General features: G+C 41.9%; 1 protein-coding gene across 7 annotated transcripts in view; it reads left to right on the top strand.

Moving 5' to 3' along the window:
- The window catches only part of abca2 (ATP-binding cassette, sub-family A (ABC1), member 2), a 147644-nt gene that overhangs the window by 112261 nt on the left and 14565 nt on the right, over positions 1-20818 (top strand). For all 7 annotated transcript variants that reach the window (XM_028034937.1, XM_028034938.1, XM_028034936.1 and 4 more), the window contains 12 exons: positions 73-374; positions 7098-7311; positions 7952-8057; positions 8128-8239; positions 8333-8393; positions 15508-15682; positions 15766-15881; positions 15963-16110; positions 17275-17398; positions 17925-18057; positions 19348-19468; positions 19554-19732. In XM_028034937.1, the coding sequence (XP_027890738.1) occupies positions 73-374; positions 7098-7311; positions 7952-8057; positions 8128-8239; positions 8333-8393; positions 15508-15682; positions 15766-15881; positions 15963-16110; positions 17275-17398; positions 17925-18057; positions 19348-19468; positions 19554-19732 (1791 nt within the window). The remainder of the gene's footprint in view (positions 1-72; positions 375-7097; positions 7312-7951; positions 8058-8127; positions 8240-8332; positions 8394-15507; positions 15683-15765; positions 15882-15962; positions 16111-17274; positions 17399-17924; positions 18058-19347; positions 19469-19553; positions 19733-20818) is intronic.

Genomic DNA, 20818 nt, shown 5'->3' with positions numbered 1-20818 from the left:
AGGGGTCCTAGGATTGAGCCAAGTATAAGTGAAGCAGTGTGCTGTGTAACTGTCTGGTTCTTGGAACTGCAGGAGTATGCTGTCACCAGATGCCAGGCCGCACAAGATCATCAACACCCTCCGACTTCCCTCAGGTGTGGGGGCAACGTGTGTCCTTAAGACCCCCTTCAACAGCACCCTGGACCAGCTGGCCCAGACCCTCAACCCCAGTGCCAACAACTCCAAGACCCTGGCTGCCCAGTACTTTGACTCTATGTGTCTGGACTCCTTCACCCAGGGGGTCCCCCTCTCCAACTTTGTGCCCCCGCCACCTTCCCCGGCTCCCTCAGATGACCCAGACCCTCATTTTATTGCCCCTACAACCACAATTCACGGTGAGTCTTAGACCAGAGTGTGTGCATTACTCTTTTGAATCTCACAATACTGAGATATTCAGCTGCAACATAAAGACCAATGTTTGACTCACGCAGGGTCGGCCCAAGGCATAAGCAAACTAAGGCCACTAAGGGGCCCCCTCAGTGGAGCTGATTTTTATTTATCTTTTTTTAGTATCATATTTTTCGGACTATAAGGCGCACCGGATTATAAGACGCAGTATCAGTGAACGGATCTATTTTCATATATAAGAAACATAAAGCGAAACAAAATATGGTAGTCGGATAGGTCAGACTTTATTCAAATCATTAACAATAAATATCAATATTACACAAAAAAGTACACTCCATTTTTCAATCATTCATGTTCTACGAATCCATCAAATTCCTCGTCTTCGGTGTCGGAATTCAACAGTTGGGCGATAGCGGCATCAAGCAAGCCCGGATTCCTCTCGTCATCATCGGATTCAGTCTCATTGCTGTCGCTTGGCTGTTCATTGATGATTCCTGCCTTTATCAAAGCTTGAACGACAGTTTTGCCACCTCAAAACAAGTCTGTCTAGACAGCATAGAAAGCTGACTGCATGAGGTTTCTGAGCAGCAGAATTAGAATAGAATAGAATAGAATTACTTTATTCATCCCAGCAGGGAAATTATTTCGCAGTTACAGCAGCATAGAGACAAGACACACAACAACCACTACTGAGTAGCAATTGTAGACAAGATAAAATAAAAATAAAATATAACATGCTGTCAATATAAAAAGCAGCTTAGAGCAGTCCTTGCAAAGATTAAAAAAATGCAGATATGTACATGTAAATATATGTACAGCAAGTGTGCCACAGTGCAGTTGTGCAAAATCGGACTGATTAGTGCAGAACAATGATTTAGCTTTTATTGTACAGTGAGATGACATGTGGCAGGAAGGATTTCCTGTATCTGTCCCTACGACAGCAGAGCTGGAGCAGCCTATGTGAGAAGGTGCTCCGCTGTCTGTCCACTATGTGGTGGAGAGGGTGCTGTTTATTGTCCATAATAGATAGAACCTTCTTCAGTGTCCTCCTCTCCACCACAGTTTCCAGGGACTCCAGCCTTAGTCCCAGTACAGAACCAGCTTTCCTGATGATTTTGTCTAGTCTATTAGAGTCGCTGGCTCTGATGCTGCTTCCCCAACACACAGCAGCAAAAAAGATGGCACCGGCAACAACACTGTGATAAAAGGTCTCCAACATCTTGCTGCACACTTTGAAGGATCTCAGCTTCCTTAAAAAAAACTTCCCCTTTGATCTTTAGTGGCCATGAAGGTATCTTCTTCCTTCTGAAGTCAATCACCATCTCTCTGGTCTTACTAATGTTGAGCCTCAGGTGATTCTGGTCAGACCACTCCACAAAGCTGTCCACCAGTGTCCTGTACTCCCCCTCCCCTCCATCTCCTATACACCCGACAACCGCTGAGTCATCAGAAAACTTCTGTAGGTGACATGATTCAGAGTTGTACTGGAAATCAGTGGTGTACAAGGTGAAGAGAAAGGGAGAAAGCACAGTTCCCTGTGGAGCTCCTACGTCACTGACCACCACATCAGACAGGACACTGCCCAGACGGACAAACTGTGGCCTGCCTGTCAAGTAGTCAGTCACCCAGGAGATCACTGAGTCGTTGACACCCATCCTCCGCAGCTTCTCACCCAGCAGCAGAGGCTGGGTGGTGTTGAAGGCACTGGAGAAATCAAAGAATGTGATTCTCACAGTGTCTCCTCCACCATCCAGGTGCAACAGTGCTTGTTGCAGCAGGAAGATGACGGCATCGTCCACTCCTAAGTGGGGCTGGTAGGCAAATTGCAGGAGGTCTAGAAACGTCCTCACCCGAGGCCTCAGCTGGGCCAGGACCAGTCTCTCCATGACCTTCATCACATGAGATGTGAGAGCGACTGGTCTGTAGTCCTCTGGATCGGATGGCCTTGGCTTCTTGGGAACAGGAACCACATGTGATGTCTTCCACTGCAGCGGGACTCTCTCCAGCCTCAAGCTGAGGTTGTACATGTGTGCTAGTACCGGGGCCAACTGGATGGAGCAGGTCTTCAAGATCCGTGGTGTAATGCCGTCAGGTCCTGCAGCCTTCCCCTGGTGTAATCGCTCCAACTGTCTCTCAACCTGGCCTGTAGTCACCGTTAGCTGGGGGTAGGTGTTGTTGTCTGCAGTGGAGATGGGGGAGGTGGGGGGATGGGGGGCTGAAGGAGAGGTGGTGTGCTGGAGAATGCCGGTAGGTGGATTGAACAACTTGGGGCAGTGTGGATGTGTGGGGGGCTGGTGGTGGTAGGGGAGTAGCAGGAGGTGAGCTGAAGCTGAAAAACTGGTTGAACTGGTTTGCTCTATCCAGGCTCCCAGATGTCTGTGTGTCCTTCCCCTTCATTCCAGCGATGTTCTTCATTGCTTTCCACACATCTCTCACACTGTTCTGCTCGAGTTTGGACTCAAGCTTCCTCCTGTAGTTGTCCTTGCATGTCCTCAGTGTCTCTCTGAGTTCACGCTGGACTCTCCTCTGCTCCTCCTTATCTCTTGACCTGAAAGCCATCTTCTTTTTGTTTAAAAGTGCCTTCAGGTCACTGGTAATCCAGGGTTTATTGTTGGAGAAGCAGCAAACGGTCCTGGCTGGCATGACAGTGTCCTCACAGAATCTGATGTATTCTGTGATGCAGTCAGACATGTTGTCGATGTCCTCCCCATGAGGTCCACAGAGCACATCCCAGTCTGTCGACCCAAAGCAGTCCTGCAGTGCCTCAGCTGCCTCCTGTGTCCACCTCCTCACCGTCCTGATGCGCACAGGCTGCCTGCTCACTAAGGGGACATACTTGGGAGTCATCCTTACCAAGATGTGGTCCGACCTGCCAAGGGGGGGCAGGGCTGTGGCGCTGTATGCATCTTTGGCATTAGCATACAGGAGATCTAGCATTTTGTTTTCCCTGGTGGGACAGTCAACATACTGCTGGAAGTTGTGTAGCGCTTTGTCCAATGAGGCATGGTTGAAGTCACCTGTGATGACCATGAAGGCGTCCGAGTTTTTAGTCTGTAGTTTGGCTGCAGTAGCGCTGATGACGTCACAGGCCACCGCTGCATCAGCTGATGGGGGAATGTAAACAGCGATCAAAATGGCGGACGTAAACTCCCTCGGTAAATAATACGGCCGCATTCCCACAGCCAGAAGTTCAATGTCCGGGCTACAATCTGTTCCTTCACGTTAACATGACCGGGAGTGCAATCCCGCCGCCCTTCTTCTTCCGACTCTTGGAAAGGTCCCTATCCCCCCGCACCAAGAAAAATCCAGGAACCTCCACGCTGCAGTCTGGAATAAGCGAGTGTAGCCAGGTTTCCGTGAAGCAGAAGATACTGCACTCCCTGTAATCCTTCTGGGTCCTAACCAGCGTCATGATTTCATCTGTCTTATTCCCCAAAGACCTCACGTTCCCCACAACAATCGATGGTATCGCCGGTTTGTGCCGTCTCCTCTTCCCCCTCCATTTAGCTCCGGACCTGCAGCCCCGTCGTCTCCTCCATAGCTCCTTTGGGACCATCGGCCTGTCTCCGGGCCACAGCAGAGGCTTACACAGCGCAATCAGCTGTTCACGCGTGTAAACAATCCCCCTGCTCCGTTCGGCGAGGTTCTCCGTAACAATCATGCCTCTACTCCGTAGATTGTGGATGCTTAACTGATGATCTATGGGTTCTTTAAGCACGGATCCTTAATCGGTTACAGCAAATATACACAGATTAACACACACACGACGGGAGCTGCGTCTGCAGGCAGCCAGCTAAACCGGCGCCATTTTGGTTGTCTTCAACAATTATGCTTCAACAATCAAGGGGAGTGACTTTGTCTCTTACCAAAGTTGTAATAAAACATAGGGTACACTGTTCATACATAAGCCGCACCGGAATATAAGGCTCATTGCCGATTTTTTTTGCAAATCTAGGGATTTTATGTGAGCCTTATAGTCCGAAAAATACGGTAATAATTTCTATGTCATTATAATTTCAAAAACACACAATTTCACTATGAACTGATTTGTTTTTACAATAATATATATTTGATAATGTATGTAGAAATTATTACTTTATGGATAAAAAGAAAAATAAATTTTTCTTGGGGGCCACTGGTCACCAGGGGCTTTGCCGGTAACATGAGTGCATCCAAACGTCCAAAGCTCAGGTCAGAAGTTAAGTAAGTAAAACAATGTCTCAAAAAAGGACTTATACTTCAGGGAGGGAGGAAAGAAAGAGGAAGAATAGAAAAAGCCAAGATAAAGGTTTGATTTAATGTGTCTTGGTAATGTAATGTAAAGGATTTGTAAAACTGCTAATAGAAAATTAGCTTGATAGCGACCTGGAACGTTAAACAGCCAAACATGTATGCTAGGGTCTTTGTGTTTATGTGAAACTGAGTTTAAACTTTAAATGAGTTGATTCTCATGGTTGGCTCTGGATATTTCTGAGGTATTTTTGGCTTTAAAACGGCGTGTTTGATAACAATAATTAAAACTTCTCAATGTTTGACATTTTGTAGCAAAATGTTTTTACATCAGGCTACATAGCTGCTACATCGATGAGCTGCTCTATGCTGTAGTTGGGATTTGTTGTTTGCTGCTGAGCATAATCATTTTGTGGCTAAAACAAACATTTTCTTTACATCAACTTCTAAGCTATGAGAAACTTCTGTTAAAATCATTTGAAGGCTCAGAATCAGTCCAGTACCGGTACCGGTCCACATTCTCAGGGGAGAAAGACTCACCGGCCGACCCCAGGGACATTAGCAGTATTATACAACTTCAGTCTATAGAAATGAGCATTCAACAGCTGGAGGTGAACTTTGAGATAAACGCTAACTGTGGAAATGAGACAACTCTTCCTCAAATCAATGGAGAGGTCGTAGGCCTCGCATCAAGCAGCCCACCCTGGAACGCTCTGGGTGCCAAGCCGAAGCAAAAGTCTCACACTGCAGATTCGATGAGGCGACTGACAGGGAGAACCCCTCACCTGGACGAATCAGTGTGGCCGGCTTTGAGCTGAAACCCACCTTTAACCTCAACACCTGCTCCACCAAAGAAAAACAAACAAGCAGCTGCAACCAAAACGGTTCCACTGAACCTGCTCCCCAGGACAGAGCGACCAGCCCGAGCCTCAAAACATTCTGACTCTGTGGGAATCCCACTGAAAAACAGATTTTCTGTACTCCAGCCTGAGCCTCTGAGTGAAACCTCACCTTCAAACATCAACAACAAGGCAAGGCCAACACATCCACCCCCCAAATTACAAAGCGACTACCAGGAAAATAAAAGGTATGCCAAAAGTGCTTATTGTTGGAGATGAGGCAGTAAATGGAATCAGCCACGTTTGCACGTTTGCAAAACAAGAGTGATTTCTTTTCCTGGTGACACTGTATCTGACTTAACTCACAAAGTTCTCTCTCTAACCACCGGTCAGCCAGATATTGAGTCTTTAGTTGTGCATGTTGGAGCCAACGATCTGGCAAAGCAGAAATCTGAGATTCTGAAAAAGGACTTTATCTTTTTCTTATCTTTTGAACACTATGGGAAAATGAAAAATGAAGTTATTTCTCAGTGGTCCAATTCTATCACCTCAATGGGGAGATGAAAAACACTGCTGGATGTACATGATAAAAATTATTAAAAGCTGCCCTGCCAGCTCAGTGACCTTCATCGATAACCTCTGGATCTATTGGCAGCGCTTTCACCTTTTTGGAAGAGGTGGACGCAATCTTAATAAACATGGGATAAAGCTACTCACTTTATCCCATGTTCATTTTATCAACAAGGACAGCAAAGTGATCATCGCTTCAGAAGAACAGGCTCAAGGATTTCTGACTAGGATGGAACCCTCCGCTTATCAGGAGCAAAAACAAGCTGATACATCGACTGGAGACGGAGCGACTGGTTCCCTTCCTTCTTCTCCCCTCCCTCTCTGCTCACCCACTCATTCACAGGATTCACTTTGAAATGCCTTGCTGCTGAAATGTGCTATACAAATAACATTTGATTGATAATATAGCTAAAATGGGCAACATTAACAATGAAAACATTTAAAAATATACACAAAACACAGCAACTTCACTCATGAAACACTATGCACTATCAAATGTGTCCAAAATATATTTTAAAGTATAATACTTGTAAAGAAAACACAGAGCTGATACCTTAATGAGACGGCAACAGAAAAACGGATCAAGCTGTCAGTTACCGGTTACTGTGGTAACCGCCAATTGCCAAAGCAACATAACAGAACTTAAAACACCAATAAATAGCTAAAGAAACAAGTTATTGAATAAACAAAATAAATTCAGAGTAAATAAGCAAATTTTGACAAACTTCACATTTATAATATTGTTAAAATAAAACCCTGTCACATATAATCTATTTAAAAACATGAGGCCAGTCTCATTTTGATGAATTTCATAAAGTGTGTCATTGTGTGGGAGTATTTGTTTCTTGTTGGTTGATTTCAGAAAGAACTCCCTTTTTAGAAGCCTGAGCTTGTTCTGTTTTCCTTTTGCATTAGAACATTTTGTTCTAAGCAGAACCTTTAAAGCAAATTCTGATTCTGTAAAAAAAAGAAGAAAGAAAACAAACTAGTATTCCTAGAACTATTAATAATAAAGATTACGTTGTTATTCCAAAATATACTGTGTGAGATAAATGTTTGTCATTTTGTCAGATCCCGTTACATCTCCTCCTACCCTCCCTCTCTCCATCCGTGAGCCGGTGCGTTGTACCTGCTCTATGCAGGGCACGGGCTTCTCCTGCCCCAGTGGGGTCGGAGGTCGCCCCCCTCTCATGAAGGTGGTGACGGGGGACATTTTGGTGGACATCACAGGGCGGAACGTCTCTGAGTATCTGCTCTTCACTTCGGACAGAGTGCGGCTTCACAGGTATTGCTGGGCAGGTGCCACTCAGAGAACAGCTGAGACTTGGTGGGATTTCAGTTGAAACCTGAAATTTAATATTTCCTGGATTTTAATTGGTGCTTTCAACTCTAGCTACAGTACTTTAGTTCTACAATGAAAGAAAAAGATGGTAGGGATTAGAACAGCTCCTCTCTTTCATAGTTGCACCCTTTAATTTCCACGTTTTTCACTGATAAACTTCATCATATGGATCAGGGAGAGGGCTCGAACTCTTATCACTGCTTTATCGATGAGTTCAAAAATAATAATACAGCATAGAAAATCTTCCCTCTTAAAATACATACAGGTTTTATTGTGCTAAGTTTTCTCTTTTTTGTGTTATTTCTGTCCTTCATGTATTTTAATTTGGCCTCCCCAGTTCAACATACAGCATATGTTTATATGATGTCTGCCATAAAACCTGAAATAAAATCTGATTGCTGTCAGGTTTTATTTCATTACCATATTTCAAAACCTTAAATTCATATCCTCCTGAGATAGTTTGCTGAGTCATGTCAGAGATACATAAAAAATTAAGAAACAGTATTAAATATCAGTTCAAAGTAAGTCATATTAGACCAGAGCTTACATGTTTTTTCCTGTGTTCTGTCTGGGTTGGGAACAGATACGGTGGTTTAACTGTGGGGAACATCCAGAAATCCATCCCTGCCTCCTTCGGAAGGAACATTCCTCCAATGGTTCGCAAGATAGCCGTACGCAGATCAGCTCAGGTGGGATAGGCACCCTGACGGCCTCTGTTACACCTCTACAGTGTTGCTTATAGCGCCTCCCTGTGTCCAGGTCTTGTACAACAACAAAGGCTACCACAGCATGCCAACCTATCTGAATGTACTGAACAACGCCATCCTGCGCGCCAACTTACCTGCATCCAAAGGCAACCCTGCTGCTTATGGTATGGAGGCTATCAAGTAGTCAGTCTGCACCATCTACTGCTGTTTCTGAAGAAGAACATCTTTGTTTTTTTGTGTGTGTTTTTTTATTTAAGGAATCACACTGACCAACCATCCAATGAATAGAACCAGTGCCAGCCTTTCTTTGGACTATTTGTAAGTTTACCAATAAGCACTTATGTATATTATATTAAGCGAATTGTAGATCCTAAGAGTTATGCAAGACTTGTGTTTACCTAACCACATGAACATATTCTAAATGCTTTTTAGGGCTGAAAAAGAAATGGCAGATTTTTCTCTTTACATTCAAATTTAAGTTAGATGCATTTATAACTTTATATACCATGGTGACAGTGGTAGGAGTTTGCTTTTCAATCGGTTGGTTGCTGGTTCGATCCCCGCTCTACCTGCCTCTGTTGTTGTGTCCTTAAGCAAGACACTTCACCCACCCTGCCTGCTGGTGGGGGTCAGAGGGCGAGGTGGTGCCGGTGCATGGCAGCCTGGCTTCTGTCTGACTGCCCAGGGCAGCTGTGGCTACGATCCAGTAGCTTGCCACCTTCAGTGTGTGAATGACTGTAGTGTGAAGCACTTTGAGGTACTCTGGGCATGATAAGCTACTATACAAGTACAAAGTCATTTACCAGCCATAATTTAGAGATTTTACAACTTGGAACATGTTTGAAAACAAGAATTGGTTGTAGATATTTTCCAAACAATGAAACACACGCATATTACATTTTAAAAAAACATTCCAGAAGCCACAAAAAACAGGTGATAAAAGTGAAACTTGAGCTAAGTCTGGATATTTGACCATTGTTCTGTGCAGAATTAGGAATTGTTTTCTGAGTTGCTTTTATGGTACCAGCTAGGTTTTTTAAGCATATTTTGCTCATGTTCAGTATGTTCAGCTGTTGATTGGAGGTGAGTTTGGATGATGTGAAGGTACACCCTCCTCACCAGATCTCCTTTGTGCAAATGACCAGAACCCTTGCAGCAACCCCATAGTAGGATGCTGCTGCCACCACCATTCTTCATCGTTGGTAGTGTTCTCTGGTTTAAAACCTTCACCAAAAAATATCTGATTCTGAAATCCTCCTCCTCCGATGTGCTCACCGCCACCTTCTGTACATGAGTGTGTAGCAACAGCAACACTACCGTATTTTCTGCACTATAAGGCGCACCACATTATAAGGCGCACCTTCAATGAACGGCCTATTTTAAAACTTTTTTCATATATAAGGCGCACTGCATTATAAGGTGCAAAGAATAGACGCTACAGTAAAGGCTGCGGTTACGTTATGCATCCATTACTGTAGATGGAGCTGCGCTAAAGGGAATGTCAACTAAATAGTCAGATAGGTCAGTCAAACTTTATTAATAGATTACAAACCAGCGTTCTGAAAACTCTGTTCATTCCCAAAATGAATAAACAGCTGTTTTATTATTTCCCCCGAGGTAAAGTAAGTGACGTGGTATTTTCGTGACACAGTTGATCTTTTAACAACAGCAAGGTATAACATATAGTGGAGGGGAACGTTTCCTCGATTCAATAAACACGTAAAAAACAGTCTGATACTGTTACAGTAAATCAAACGTTAGTGCAATCACAATATATATCCACTTCCGCACCATTGATTCATTCATGTTGAATCCTCTCGCTGCTGTTCTATTCCCGTGTTCTACTGCGTGACTGATCACCTTGAGTTTAAACTCTGCGTCGTAAGCGTGTCTCTCAATATGACCCATTTTGGGGTCTTTACACAAAACCCAGCGTGCACCGCGCGCTTCTTCTTCTACGGGGAAAATGAAGTTGGTGGCTTACCGTAGTTGCGAGACCTGTTGTGGCTCAATATTGGTCCATATATAAGGCGCACCGGATTATAAGGCGCACTCTCGGCTTTTGAGAAAATTGAAGGTTTTTAGATGCGCCTTATAGTGCGGAAAATATGGTACTTTACATCCATTAAATTCTACTTTTTAATTTTGTATTATGAAGACAAATAAATATTCCTTTCCTTATCTATAAATATCCTCCAAATTTCCTTCAGTTCCCAATATTCCTTTAAGCGTATTAAAGGAATATTTAATATTTCTTTCCATTCCTTTCTTGTTCTTTTTACTATTTTTCTCAGTCTATCCCTTTCAGGCTCATGTATTTCACATTTTGTTAATACATGTTCTACATTTTCTTTCTCTTCAACTCATTCACATTTATTACTATTTTTCCTCCCAATTAAACATAAAATTTAATTTTGATAGTTATGACCTACTCTTAATCTCATCATTATTATTTATTCCCTTCTGTTTCTTTCACTAATATTTTTAACTAACACTTACTGTATTTTATATAAACTTTTTCTTTTATTATTTTTATTCCACCTTTTTTGTTGCCATTTTTCCATTTATTTACTCTTAATAAGTGATTTCCCTTTCCCAAAAGGAATTGTAATCGTTATTATCTATCTAAAGCCCTTTTTGCTAATTTATCTGCCTTTTCATTGCCTTTTACACCTTCATGTGCTGGTACCCAACAGAACCAAATATCAATGCCACCTTTGTGTTCTGTTTTCCAATTATTCAGAATGGACTGTTAAAGCGGTAATATTGCTTATTATGACTTTATTCTAGATTCACAGAGCAACATAAGTGCTATCTCTCTAGCCCACTCTTGGTGTGTATCACACACAAATACGTCCCCCTGGGAACAAAACCAGAATTAACAATTCACTTGTCACATCCTTTCTCAGTTTTTTTCTTTCAGAAATTAAACATTTTCTGTCTAAATAACATATATTAACTAAATAGTGCATTTGAATGTAAATATAGACACTTCGAAAGAATGCATCTAATTATCTTGGCTAAACTATATATATATATAATCACGTCTTTCCTTTTTTTCCTTTTTTCTTCTTCAAAAATTCAACATTTACATGAATATAGGACGCCACCCAACTCCAGCTCCGCTTCATCCAATCTGAAACTCCCCAGTCTAATCGCTTTAGCTGTTTTCAGGTCTTACTGGGCTGAAATGGTTGGACTCTGACACTGTGCCCTGCTCTGAACGTCTAAATCCTTTGGTGTACGGTTGTAATATCTCTCCTGTCTCAGTCTGCTGTTAATTAGTTCCTGTTTGTTGTTTGACACCTTCAGCTTCAATACGGTCTTTTTTGTAGGAAGAAGGGACTGGGTCCTCTTACTGAGAAGTCTCTGCTCTGGACTTGAGATGAGGCCTTGACTCGCTGTGTCAGTTGGACAGTAAGGATCCTGTCCAACTGTTGCAGCTTTCTGCATGAGGTGTTTTATTGTTTTTACAGCTGACTCTGCTTCTTCAGTGCTTTGTGAGTATCCAGGTGAATGTTTTGTGTTCATATTCCCACTTTTGACTGAACAGTTTAAACTCATGAGTATTGTGCCCCATTATGTAAGATGACCACATCTGGAATCCCCTGATGAGCAAAGTGTGCTTTCAGTTTGTGGATCACTGTGATACTTTTGGTGTCAGGTAAATAATCAACTTCCCAAAAATTTGAATAATAATCCACAGTAATCAGATAGAACTTTCTTTGCCATGAAAACAGATCAGTTCCTACCTTGGCCCAAGGCCTGCAGACAATGTCATCAGGATGTAAAGTTCCTTTTTGTTGTTTGGGGTTTTGTTGTTGTGTAGCTGACCTACATATGCCTCACTTGGAAATAAATGTCTTTATCTGCTTGTTCGTCCCTCATCAGTACACACACTCACATGCTCGTCTGAGGCAGCCCTCCACTGCCAGGTGTGCCGAGTGTATACGGCGGGTCAGGTCAGCTCTCCATGCATCAGCAACTAGGGCGCCTTGCCCCTTGAACACTCTGCCATCCTGAAAGCTCAGCTTGTCCTGATAGGCAAAATAGTGTAGAATGTGTAGCTCCACATCTTTTTTGTGCTTTGGTCATCCTGTCAGGATTAACCTAATAACTTACTTCAAAGCTGAGTACTCTGTTGTTGCATCACAGATGGCTGTGAGTCTTTGTGGAGAGATAGGTAAGTAGGAAATTATGTTAACAGTCTATCTCTGACTCTGTCACTCCCTCACTGCTGTCAGGTAAATAAGCTCTGCCTAGTGTCAGCTAAGCATGTCTCGTCAAGGCACATAGATCACATATCAATCAATCAATCAATCAATCAAATTTTATTTGTATAGCACATTTCAGCAGCAAGGCATTTCAAAGTGCTTTACATCATTACAAACACAGAAACACAATGCAATATAGAATCAATAATCAAAACAAAGCATTAAGTCAAGTTACATCAATAAATTTGTAATTGATTACATTTCAAATACAATTCTAAACAGGTGGGTTTTTAGTTGAGATTTAAAAGAAGTCAGTGTTTCAGCTGTTTTACAGTTTTCTGGAAGTTTGTTCCAGAAAACTGGTGGTGCATAGATGCTGAAAGCTGCTTCTCCTTGTTTGGTTCTGGTTCTGGGGATGCAGACCAGAACCAGAAGACCTGAGAGGTCTGGAAGGTTGATACAACAACAGCAGATCTTTAATGTATTGTGGTGCTAAGCTGTTCAGTGATTTATAAACTAACAACAGTATTTTAAAGTCTATTCTTTGAGCTACAGGGAGCCAGTGGAGGGACTTTAAAACTGGTGTTATGTGCTCTATCTTCCTGGTTTTAGTGAGAACCCGAGCAGCAGCGTTCTGGATCAGCTGCAGCTGTTTGATTGATTTGTTGGACAGACCTGTGAAGACGCTGTTGCAATAATCAATACGACTGAAGATGAAGGCATGGATGAGTTTCTCTAGATCTGGCTGAGACATTAGTCCTTTAATCCTGGAAATGTTCTTCAGGTGATAGAAGGCCGACTTTGTAACTGTCTTTATGTGGCTCTGGAGGTTCAGGTCAGAGTCCATCACTACTCCCAGGTTTCGGGCCTGATCGCTGGTTTTTAGTTGTAATAACTGAAGCTGTGCATTGAGTCTAGATCTATGACTCTAGATCTATAACTCTAGATCTATAACTCTAGATCGTTCCTCTTTAGGTCCAATAATAATAACTTCAGTTTTGTTTCTGTTCAGCTGGAGAAAGTTTTGGCACATCCACACATTTGCAAATAAAGCTTGATCAATGTCATATTTCTACAGCTTGAGTAACATTCTCTATAATCTCTTTGGTGCATTAAGCAGTGGTTTTCTCATAACATTTTCTAGTGGCTTATGGTCACTTTGTACAGTCATTTTCTACCAAAAGTATACTGGTGGTACTTTTCTATCCCCAACACCAAGGCCAAATATTTTTTTTCCGTTTGGGCATAACCTCTATTCATGGGAGTTAGCGTTCTGCTAGCAAGTGCCACAGGTTTTTCCTTCTGTGTCAATGCTGCTCCTTGTCCTGTCTCTGAGACATCACATTGCAGGAGAAGGTCTTCATTTTGGTCCTATTCCTTCAGTAGTGGTTCATTCGTTATAGTTATTTCAGTCAAATAACTATCAATAGTTATTTGATCTTTCAGTTTTGTAATAGCTGTCTCAGCACCTCTGTCCATTCCCACATGTTCTCTTTGTGTGTAAGTTGTCTCAAAACTTGACATTCTTCAGAAAGATGGTCACAAAACGTTGAAAGGCTGTTCAGCATACCTACAGATCTCTGTACACCTTAACATCTGTGGGCCTCAGCAGTTCCTGAATTTCCCACACTTTTTCTGGGTCAATACTTAGGCCTGGTGCTGTTAAGAAGTGTCCAATGTAGGGTACAGACTCTCTTCTCAGTTTAAACTTGTCAGCATCAAGTTTAATGTCTCTTTGTATGCACCTCATTAAAAAACATCTCAGATTTTTGTCATGATCCTTGTCCTCTTCCTCCTGTTTGTCTCCCTCACCTGTAATCAGTATATTATCAGCAATGATGTGCACTGCTTATAACCCTGTAGTGGTTGTATAAGTGTCCTTTGAAAACTTCTGGAGCTGGAAATCCTGAGCCATGTCAAATAACATCGAATTTGATGTGCCAGAATCCATGTTTTACATCCCAAACACTGAATACCTTGGATTTTGAGAGTCCTGGCAGGCCATCATCAGTCATGGGTAGAGGAAAATGGCTCCTTTTCAGTCCTTTGTTTAGTGGTTTGGGGTCTATGCAGATTTCCATTTGATTTTGTCACTGACAGCATACTGCTTATCCAGTCATGGCTGTGCTCCACAAATGCTATGATTTCTTTTCTACGCAGATCTTTAAGCTACTCTTTGATTGGAGTCATCATTCTGTCAACCGGCAGGATGTTCTCATACTGTGCTTTTATCAGCTTCATGGATGAACTAGCCTTTCTGCCCAGCAATGGGATCCTGTTTTTCTGATCCACCACTAGAAACTCCAGTCTGTACAGTTTATTATTCATTATTTCTTGGATTTGGACATTTGACTTTACATTTACCAAGTGGTCATAATTTAGAACTCTAAACTTTTAGAACTCCATCTCTTTTGCTCATTATCCTAATTGCATCAGTTATTTACATCCTCTATTGTCATTTCAAGTGGAACTCCTGAACTTCCTCCTCCTCAACCTTGCTAATGATCCTATAGTATATGTTTTAATTCTTCCCCACATGAGAGTCTCCTGTTGTGAGCTGCTGACAGCATGCATTAGCACTCTTCTGTTATTCACGTTCCTTGCTGTTTTAATTCTCTCTATTTCTTCCTTTATTTTTATATTTGCTGCTGTTATTGATAGACAAACAGAATACAGTGATTTGTTGAGGCACAATCAACAGTGCAACATAGACGGGGGAAAAAAGAAACAAGCATGGGTTTAAGCACATAACAGTAATGATGGAGCAAGTTTTAAAACAGATACTTGAAGTCTGTTTTCATATACAGATTTCAAGTATTTCAGTGAGGAGTAATACAGTATAAATTGGTTCTGAAAAAAATCAGAACAAGGGGCAAAAACTCTCCACTTGCAGCAGTGTACATGATATTTAACAAGAAGAAAACAATATTTATCACATCAGATATTTGGCTATCAAGGTCACTAACCTAGTATAGTATATGAGTGACGGTAATCTCTGGGATGTCCTCAATTCTAAGTGACAATCGATTCTTTTTTTTAAAAGGTTTTGTTGGTTCTAGTGATCGTTATTTGAAATGGTCAGACAGAAAAGTGGACAATGAGAGAGGGGGAAGACATGTCATCAGGCTGGTAAACTAACAGGAGTAAAATAACTCAGAGTGTATTAAGTTGTTGCAATAGAATGGGTGTGCTCACATTGGTCTCCTCTGTATCTGCAGGCTGCAGGGCACCGACGTGGTGATAGCCATCTTCATTATTGTTGCCATGTCCTTCGTACCTGCCAGCTTTGTGGTTTTCCTGGTTGCAGAGAAATCCACTAAAGCCAAACATCTGCAGTTCGTCAGTGGCTGTGACCCTGTCATCTACTGGCTGGCCAACTACATCTGGGACATGGTGAGCAGGACAGAGTGCTGCTGCTGCTGTCTGCGTCCAGATCAGATCGTTTCAGCTCAGCTCATTGTCTCCTCTGTCCGCAGCTGAACTACCTGGTACCTGCCACATGTTGCGTCATCATCTTGTTTGTGTTCGACCTGCCAGCCTACACCTCCCCCACCAACTTCCCAGCCGTCCTCTCCCTGTTCCTCCTCTACGGGTGAGGCTCTAGCATTCCTCCTCTGCCAGCACAGACCAGGGTCAGGAGCCTGTCCTGACCCACACAAGTGTTTCTTTGCAGGTGGTCCATCATTCCCATCATGTATCCAGCATCCTTCTGGTTTGATGTTCCCAGTACAGCCTACGTCTTCCTCATCGTCATCAACCTCTTCATAGGCATAACTGCAACCGTGGCCACCTTCCTCCTGCAGCTGTTTGAGCATGACAAGGTGTTTAACTGTTACAACTGTACATCCTAAGCCAAATTATTAGGATTTTACGTCAATAACATGTTTAACCACGATGTCAGACTACCATTATGCATGATCACTTTATGAAAATAATTCTTGCTGATAAAGCTAAAGCTGAAACAATTACATTACTCATGATAGATTGATTATTGAAATAATTATAAACTCATATAATAACTGGATGAACTATTTTTTTAAAAAGTCAATTTGGTGAAAAAATAACTCAGTGAACACAGTAATTAAGCCAAGTCTGTAAAAAAATACAAACATTTTGCATTTAAGATAAAAAACAAATAACCTCTAAAACCCCAAACTCCTCAGGTGGAAATGTTATCTTCACCTGGTTTAAATTCTGTTAAAAATCTCATATCAAGCACATTTTGCTATCCATTTATTAATCAGTCAGATCAGTCCTGCGCTGTGCTGAGAAAGGCCTGAGCTTTTCACATGTTGATGTTGGAAGATGCTGGAGAATTATCCTTTCTCCAATTAGGCTCTTAAAGTATGAGGTTCAAGAAGAGTCAGTGAGTTAAATTCATGAATTCCATTTATTAAGACTAAAATGCAGCGCTGGTTCATCGTCATGTTTTCCTTATGGGCAAACACAGCAAAATGGCCCCTAGCAACAGCTTCTGGTTGCTTTTCTGGGCCTCAATTTCAGCTACGGCTAAAGAGGCTGTTCCCTAGTGTGTCACTTCCTTTAACCTTAGCTTTGTGTGTAAGTCCGCTTGTGTGTGTGTGTATAAATATGAGCATGCAATCAGCTAAAAGAGATAGAAGAAAACACAGAATTATTTATTCCCAACAAAGTGGTTTTTAGCTGCAGATGCAGCCTTTGCTCCAAATTGCATCTTATGTTATAAGATGTGTAGGTTTCAAGTTAAGAAGGTTACTTCAGCCAGCTGACCAACAGTACACAGCAATAGGTGGAGGAGGGGGAGTATTGCATTACTCTGCTGTTTGCTCCATAGAACTAGAAAAACCTCAGGTCATTTCTCTAGGTTCTCGTTAAAGGGGCTTTAGACCAAAGATTTTGGGGGTTTTGAACCTGTAACTTTTTTTAAACTCAGTAAAGGACCGTGCATAACTGCAGCAAGCTGTATTTCTTAATTTTTATTTCTGGATCGTTTTCTTGTCCTCCAGGATCTAAAGAGAGTCAACAGCTACCTGAAGTCCTGCTTCCTCATCTTCCCCAACTACAACCTGGGTCACGGTCTGATGGAGATGGCCTACAACGAGTACATCAATGAATACTACGCTAAAATAGGTACTAACAGCGCCAAGCTGGCCACACATGGCGGGCAGTGTGAGGAATCCCTACCATGTCTTCATAAACCCAAGCTCAGACTGTTACACAACTTAATGATAATAATATTAATAATCAATTTTATTTATTGCCCTTTATATCCCAATGACCCCATGTTTCCTGTATGGCCGTTCCATTAGTAGAAGAAGTTCTGAGGTCTGGGGATCTGTTTTAGACAAAATGCCACAGACACAAAGAAACATCTTTTTTCTCCAACCTGATTAGCAACTCCTAGCAGCAGGATGCTGAGCTTCACCCCACTTCTTTTCAAATATGCAATACTTACTAAATGACATGGTTGAACCACGTCAACCATGTCATTTACCTGGAAGCTCACATCATCACCAAGCAACAGAACACTTTACTTCTCACCTGTGGCTGATGGGCAGACAGCTGGCCCTCTTCACCAGGAGCCTGGCGGCCAGCAGGGGAACGTCCAGCTGCTTAAAGAACCATGTGTGTCCCCGTGTGTGTGTGTGTGTTACAGGCCAGTTTGACAAGATGAAGTCTCCGTTTGAGTGGGATATTGTGACTCGAGGACTCGTTGCTATGACGATAGAAGGCTTTGTTGGCTTCCTCATCACCATCCTTTGCCAATACAACTTCCTGAGGAAACCACCGTGAGTGTGAGAAGAATCATCAGGCGAGCCGCGACGCCAATAGCTTTGGGGCTTATTTATGCCAGTATTAGTTGATTAGAAAGCTGTAGTGAGGTCACAGAGTCGTCATGACAACAACAGTGTTAATTAATCAATCAATCAATCAAATTTTATTTGTATAGCACATTTCAGCAGCAAGGCATTTCAAAGTGCTTTACATCATTACAAACACAGAAACACAATGCAATATAGAATCAATAATCAAAACACAGCATTAAGTCAAGTTCCATCAATAAATTTGTAATTGATTACATTTCAAATACAATCCTAAACAGGTGGGTTTTTAGTTGAGATTTAAAAGAAGTCAGTGTTTCAGCTGTTTTACAGTTTTCTGGAAGTTTGTTCCAAATTTGTGGTGCATAGATGCTGAAAGCTGCTTCTCCTCGTTTGGTTCTGGTTCTGGGGATGCAGAGCAGACCAGAACCAGAAGACCTGAGAGGTCTGGAAGGTTGATACAACAACAGCAGATCTTTAATGTATTGTGGTGCTAAGCCGTTCAGTGATTTATAAACTAACAACAGTATTTTAAAGTCTATTCTCTGAGCTACAGGGAGCCAGTGGAGGGACTTTAAAACTGGTGTTATGTGCTCTATCTTCCTGGTTTTAGTCAGAACGCCAGCAGCAGCATTCTGGACCAGCTGCAGCTGTTTGATTGATGCATCATATTTTAGAGACTTTGTGTTAATTAGTAGAATATCTGTGCAGAGGAACCATTCAGGATTGAGTTTGAGTTAGAGAACATGAGGTTAGTTGTTATTTGATAGTTTTATATGTTTGCACTTTGTTTTTTTGCTTTTTCATGATTTACTGTAAACTGCCACATATCTAAAAATCAAAAAGCCCTCTGTCCTGAATTATGGCACATAGTTAGAAACTGAATTTTCACACTTCTTTACAGGCTCAGAAAATCAATGTGATTATGATTTTAATCATATTTTTCCTACTTCTGTTCAGTCTTGTTAAGGAACATCTTGAGTCATGTTTGACTTTTTTAAGGTTTCCTTAAAAACAAATCAGACAGCTCCTCTAATCTTTTAAAGTGCTTTCTGAAATTCTTTCACAGTTTCTCTTAAGACTTACAGCACAGTTAACACTTTAGGAAGATGAGTCTGAAACTTCAAAAAAATCCCATGCTATGTTGAGGAAGAGGCAGAGAACCAATTTTTGCCATTTTTAATTATTTCTTTCTCATCGTGTAAATCTATGAAACAATCCCCAAAAGAACAGCTTGGTATGTGTGGCTGTATGCAGGAGGGTGCCGGTCAGCTGCCAGCCTGTCGATGATGATGATGTAGATGTGGCCTGTGAGAGACAGAGAGTGCTGCGGGGCGATGCTGACAGTGACATGCTGCAGATCGAGAACCTGACAAAGGTTTGATTCTCTGTTCTACCAGACTAGTTAAAGTTAAACTGTAAGCCAGGCTTGGTGCTTAAAGTGTTGCTTTGCTACCTGCCAGGTGTATAAATCCAGGAAGATGGGTCGCATCCTGGCCGTGGACCGCCTGTGTCTTGGCGTCCGGCCCGGGGAGTGCTTCGGGTTGCTGGGAGTGAACGGAGCAGGGAAGACCACCACATTCAAGATGCTCACCGGAGACGAGTGCACCTCTGGAGGAGAGGCTTTCATCAACAGAAACAGGTCAGAGCCAGCTACAAACCATGGCTTCTGTCTGGGCCTGTTGGCCTTCCATTTACATATTCCTCTATCCAGCAAGTCTCACGTCTGAGGCTTTTAGAAATAACTAGTTTTTAGTGTGCAGAGGCTTTGGCATGGTTCTGTATTAGCTCACTGTGAGTGTGGGAGCTCTACACCATAGCTATAAGTAAGAACATGTGATTGGAGGCTGGTGTAGGAAAGGATCGATGAGTCTAGATGTGATGGTGGAATCCAGTTTCATACAGCAACTATCAGATTTTTTCCAGTCGCTGTGGAGAAGATGGGACCATGAGGAGCATCTTCCAGAAACAGAAAATCCTTTTTAGATTTCCACTTACAAACGCTCCAAGAATCTTAAAGGGCATTTTGTGAACACCTTTCATGTGGTTGTCAGATCACTAATCATTAGTGAAAATACTTTGTCTTTGTATAACCTTACTGAGGGGGGGTTAGGGTCTGGTGGTGAAACAAGATAAAGTGCACGCACCTCCAAGTTGTGCACAAGCTTGCTTTCTAGGTCCACTGGGGTTCTGCAGTAACTTTTCAAGAAGTAATTTAATTTGAAAACATAAAATATACGTGTTAAGCAGTCCAAGAGAAGATGAAGAAGAAGGAGTGGGATCAGTGGTGAGTTGCTACTGAAAGTCCCTCGGACCAGACTTCAGAGAAAAGGAGTTTTCTCCGTTGCTGCTCCTTTTCTGTGGAATAATCTACCTTTCCAGATTAGATCTGCCCAGTCTGGATCATTTTAAATTGCTTTTTAAAACTAATTTTTTATTCTTTTCTATTTAATTGATTCCTGATACTGTAACTTTTCTATTGTGATGTTTTATGTTTTATTTTATTTGCTTATTATTATTACATTTATTTTATCATATATATATTTTTTGCATTATTTCTCTTTTTCTTTTCACCAACTTATTCTATTATCATTGTTGTACAGCACTTTAAACCTGTTTTTAAAAGCTATATAAATAAATTTGACATTGACATTCCAGCAAGAACAACTGAGAGCAGTGATGAATGTTGCTGTAGCTCAGTGGTTCCCAAAGTGTGGGGCGCGCCCCC

This window comes from Xiphophorus couchianus, chromosome 12 (assembly GCF_001444195.1).
Source record: "Xiphophorus couchianus chromosome 12, X_couchianus-1.0, whole genome shotgun sequence".
Taxonomy (NCBI): domain Eukaryota; kingdom Metazoa; phylum Chordata; class Actinopteri; order Cyprinodontiformes; family Poeciliidae; genus Xiphophorus; species Xiphophorus couchianus.
This window is presented reverse-complemented; position numbering and strand designations above follow the sequence as displayed.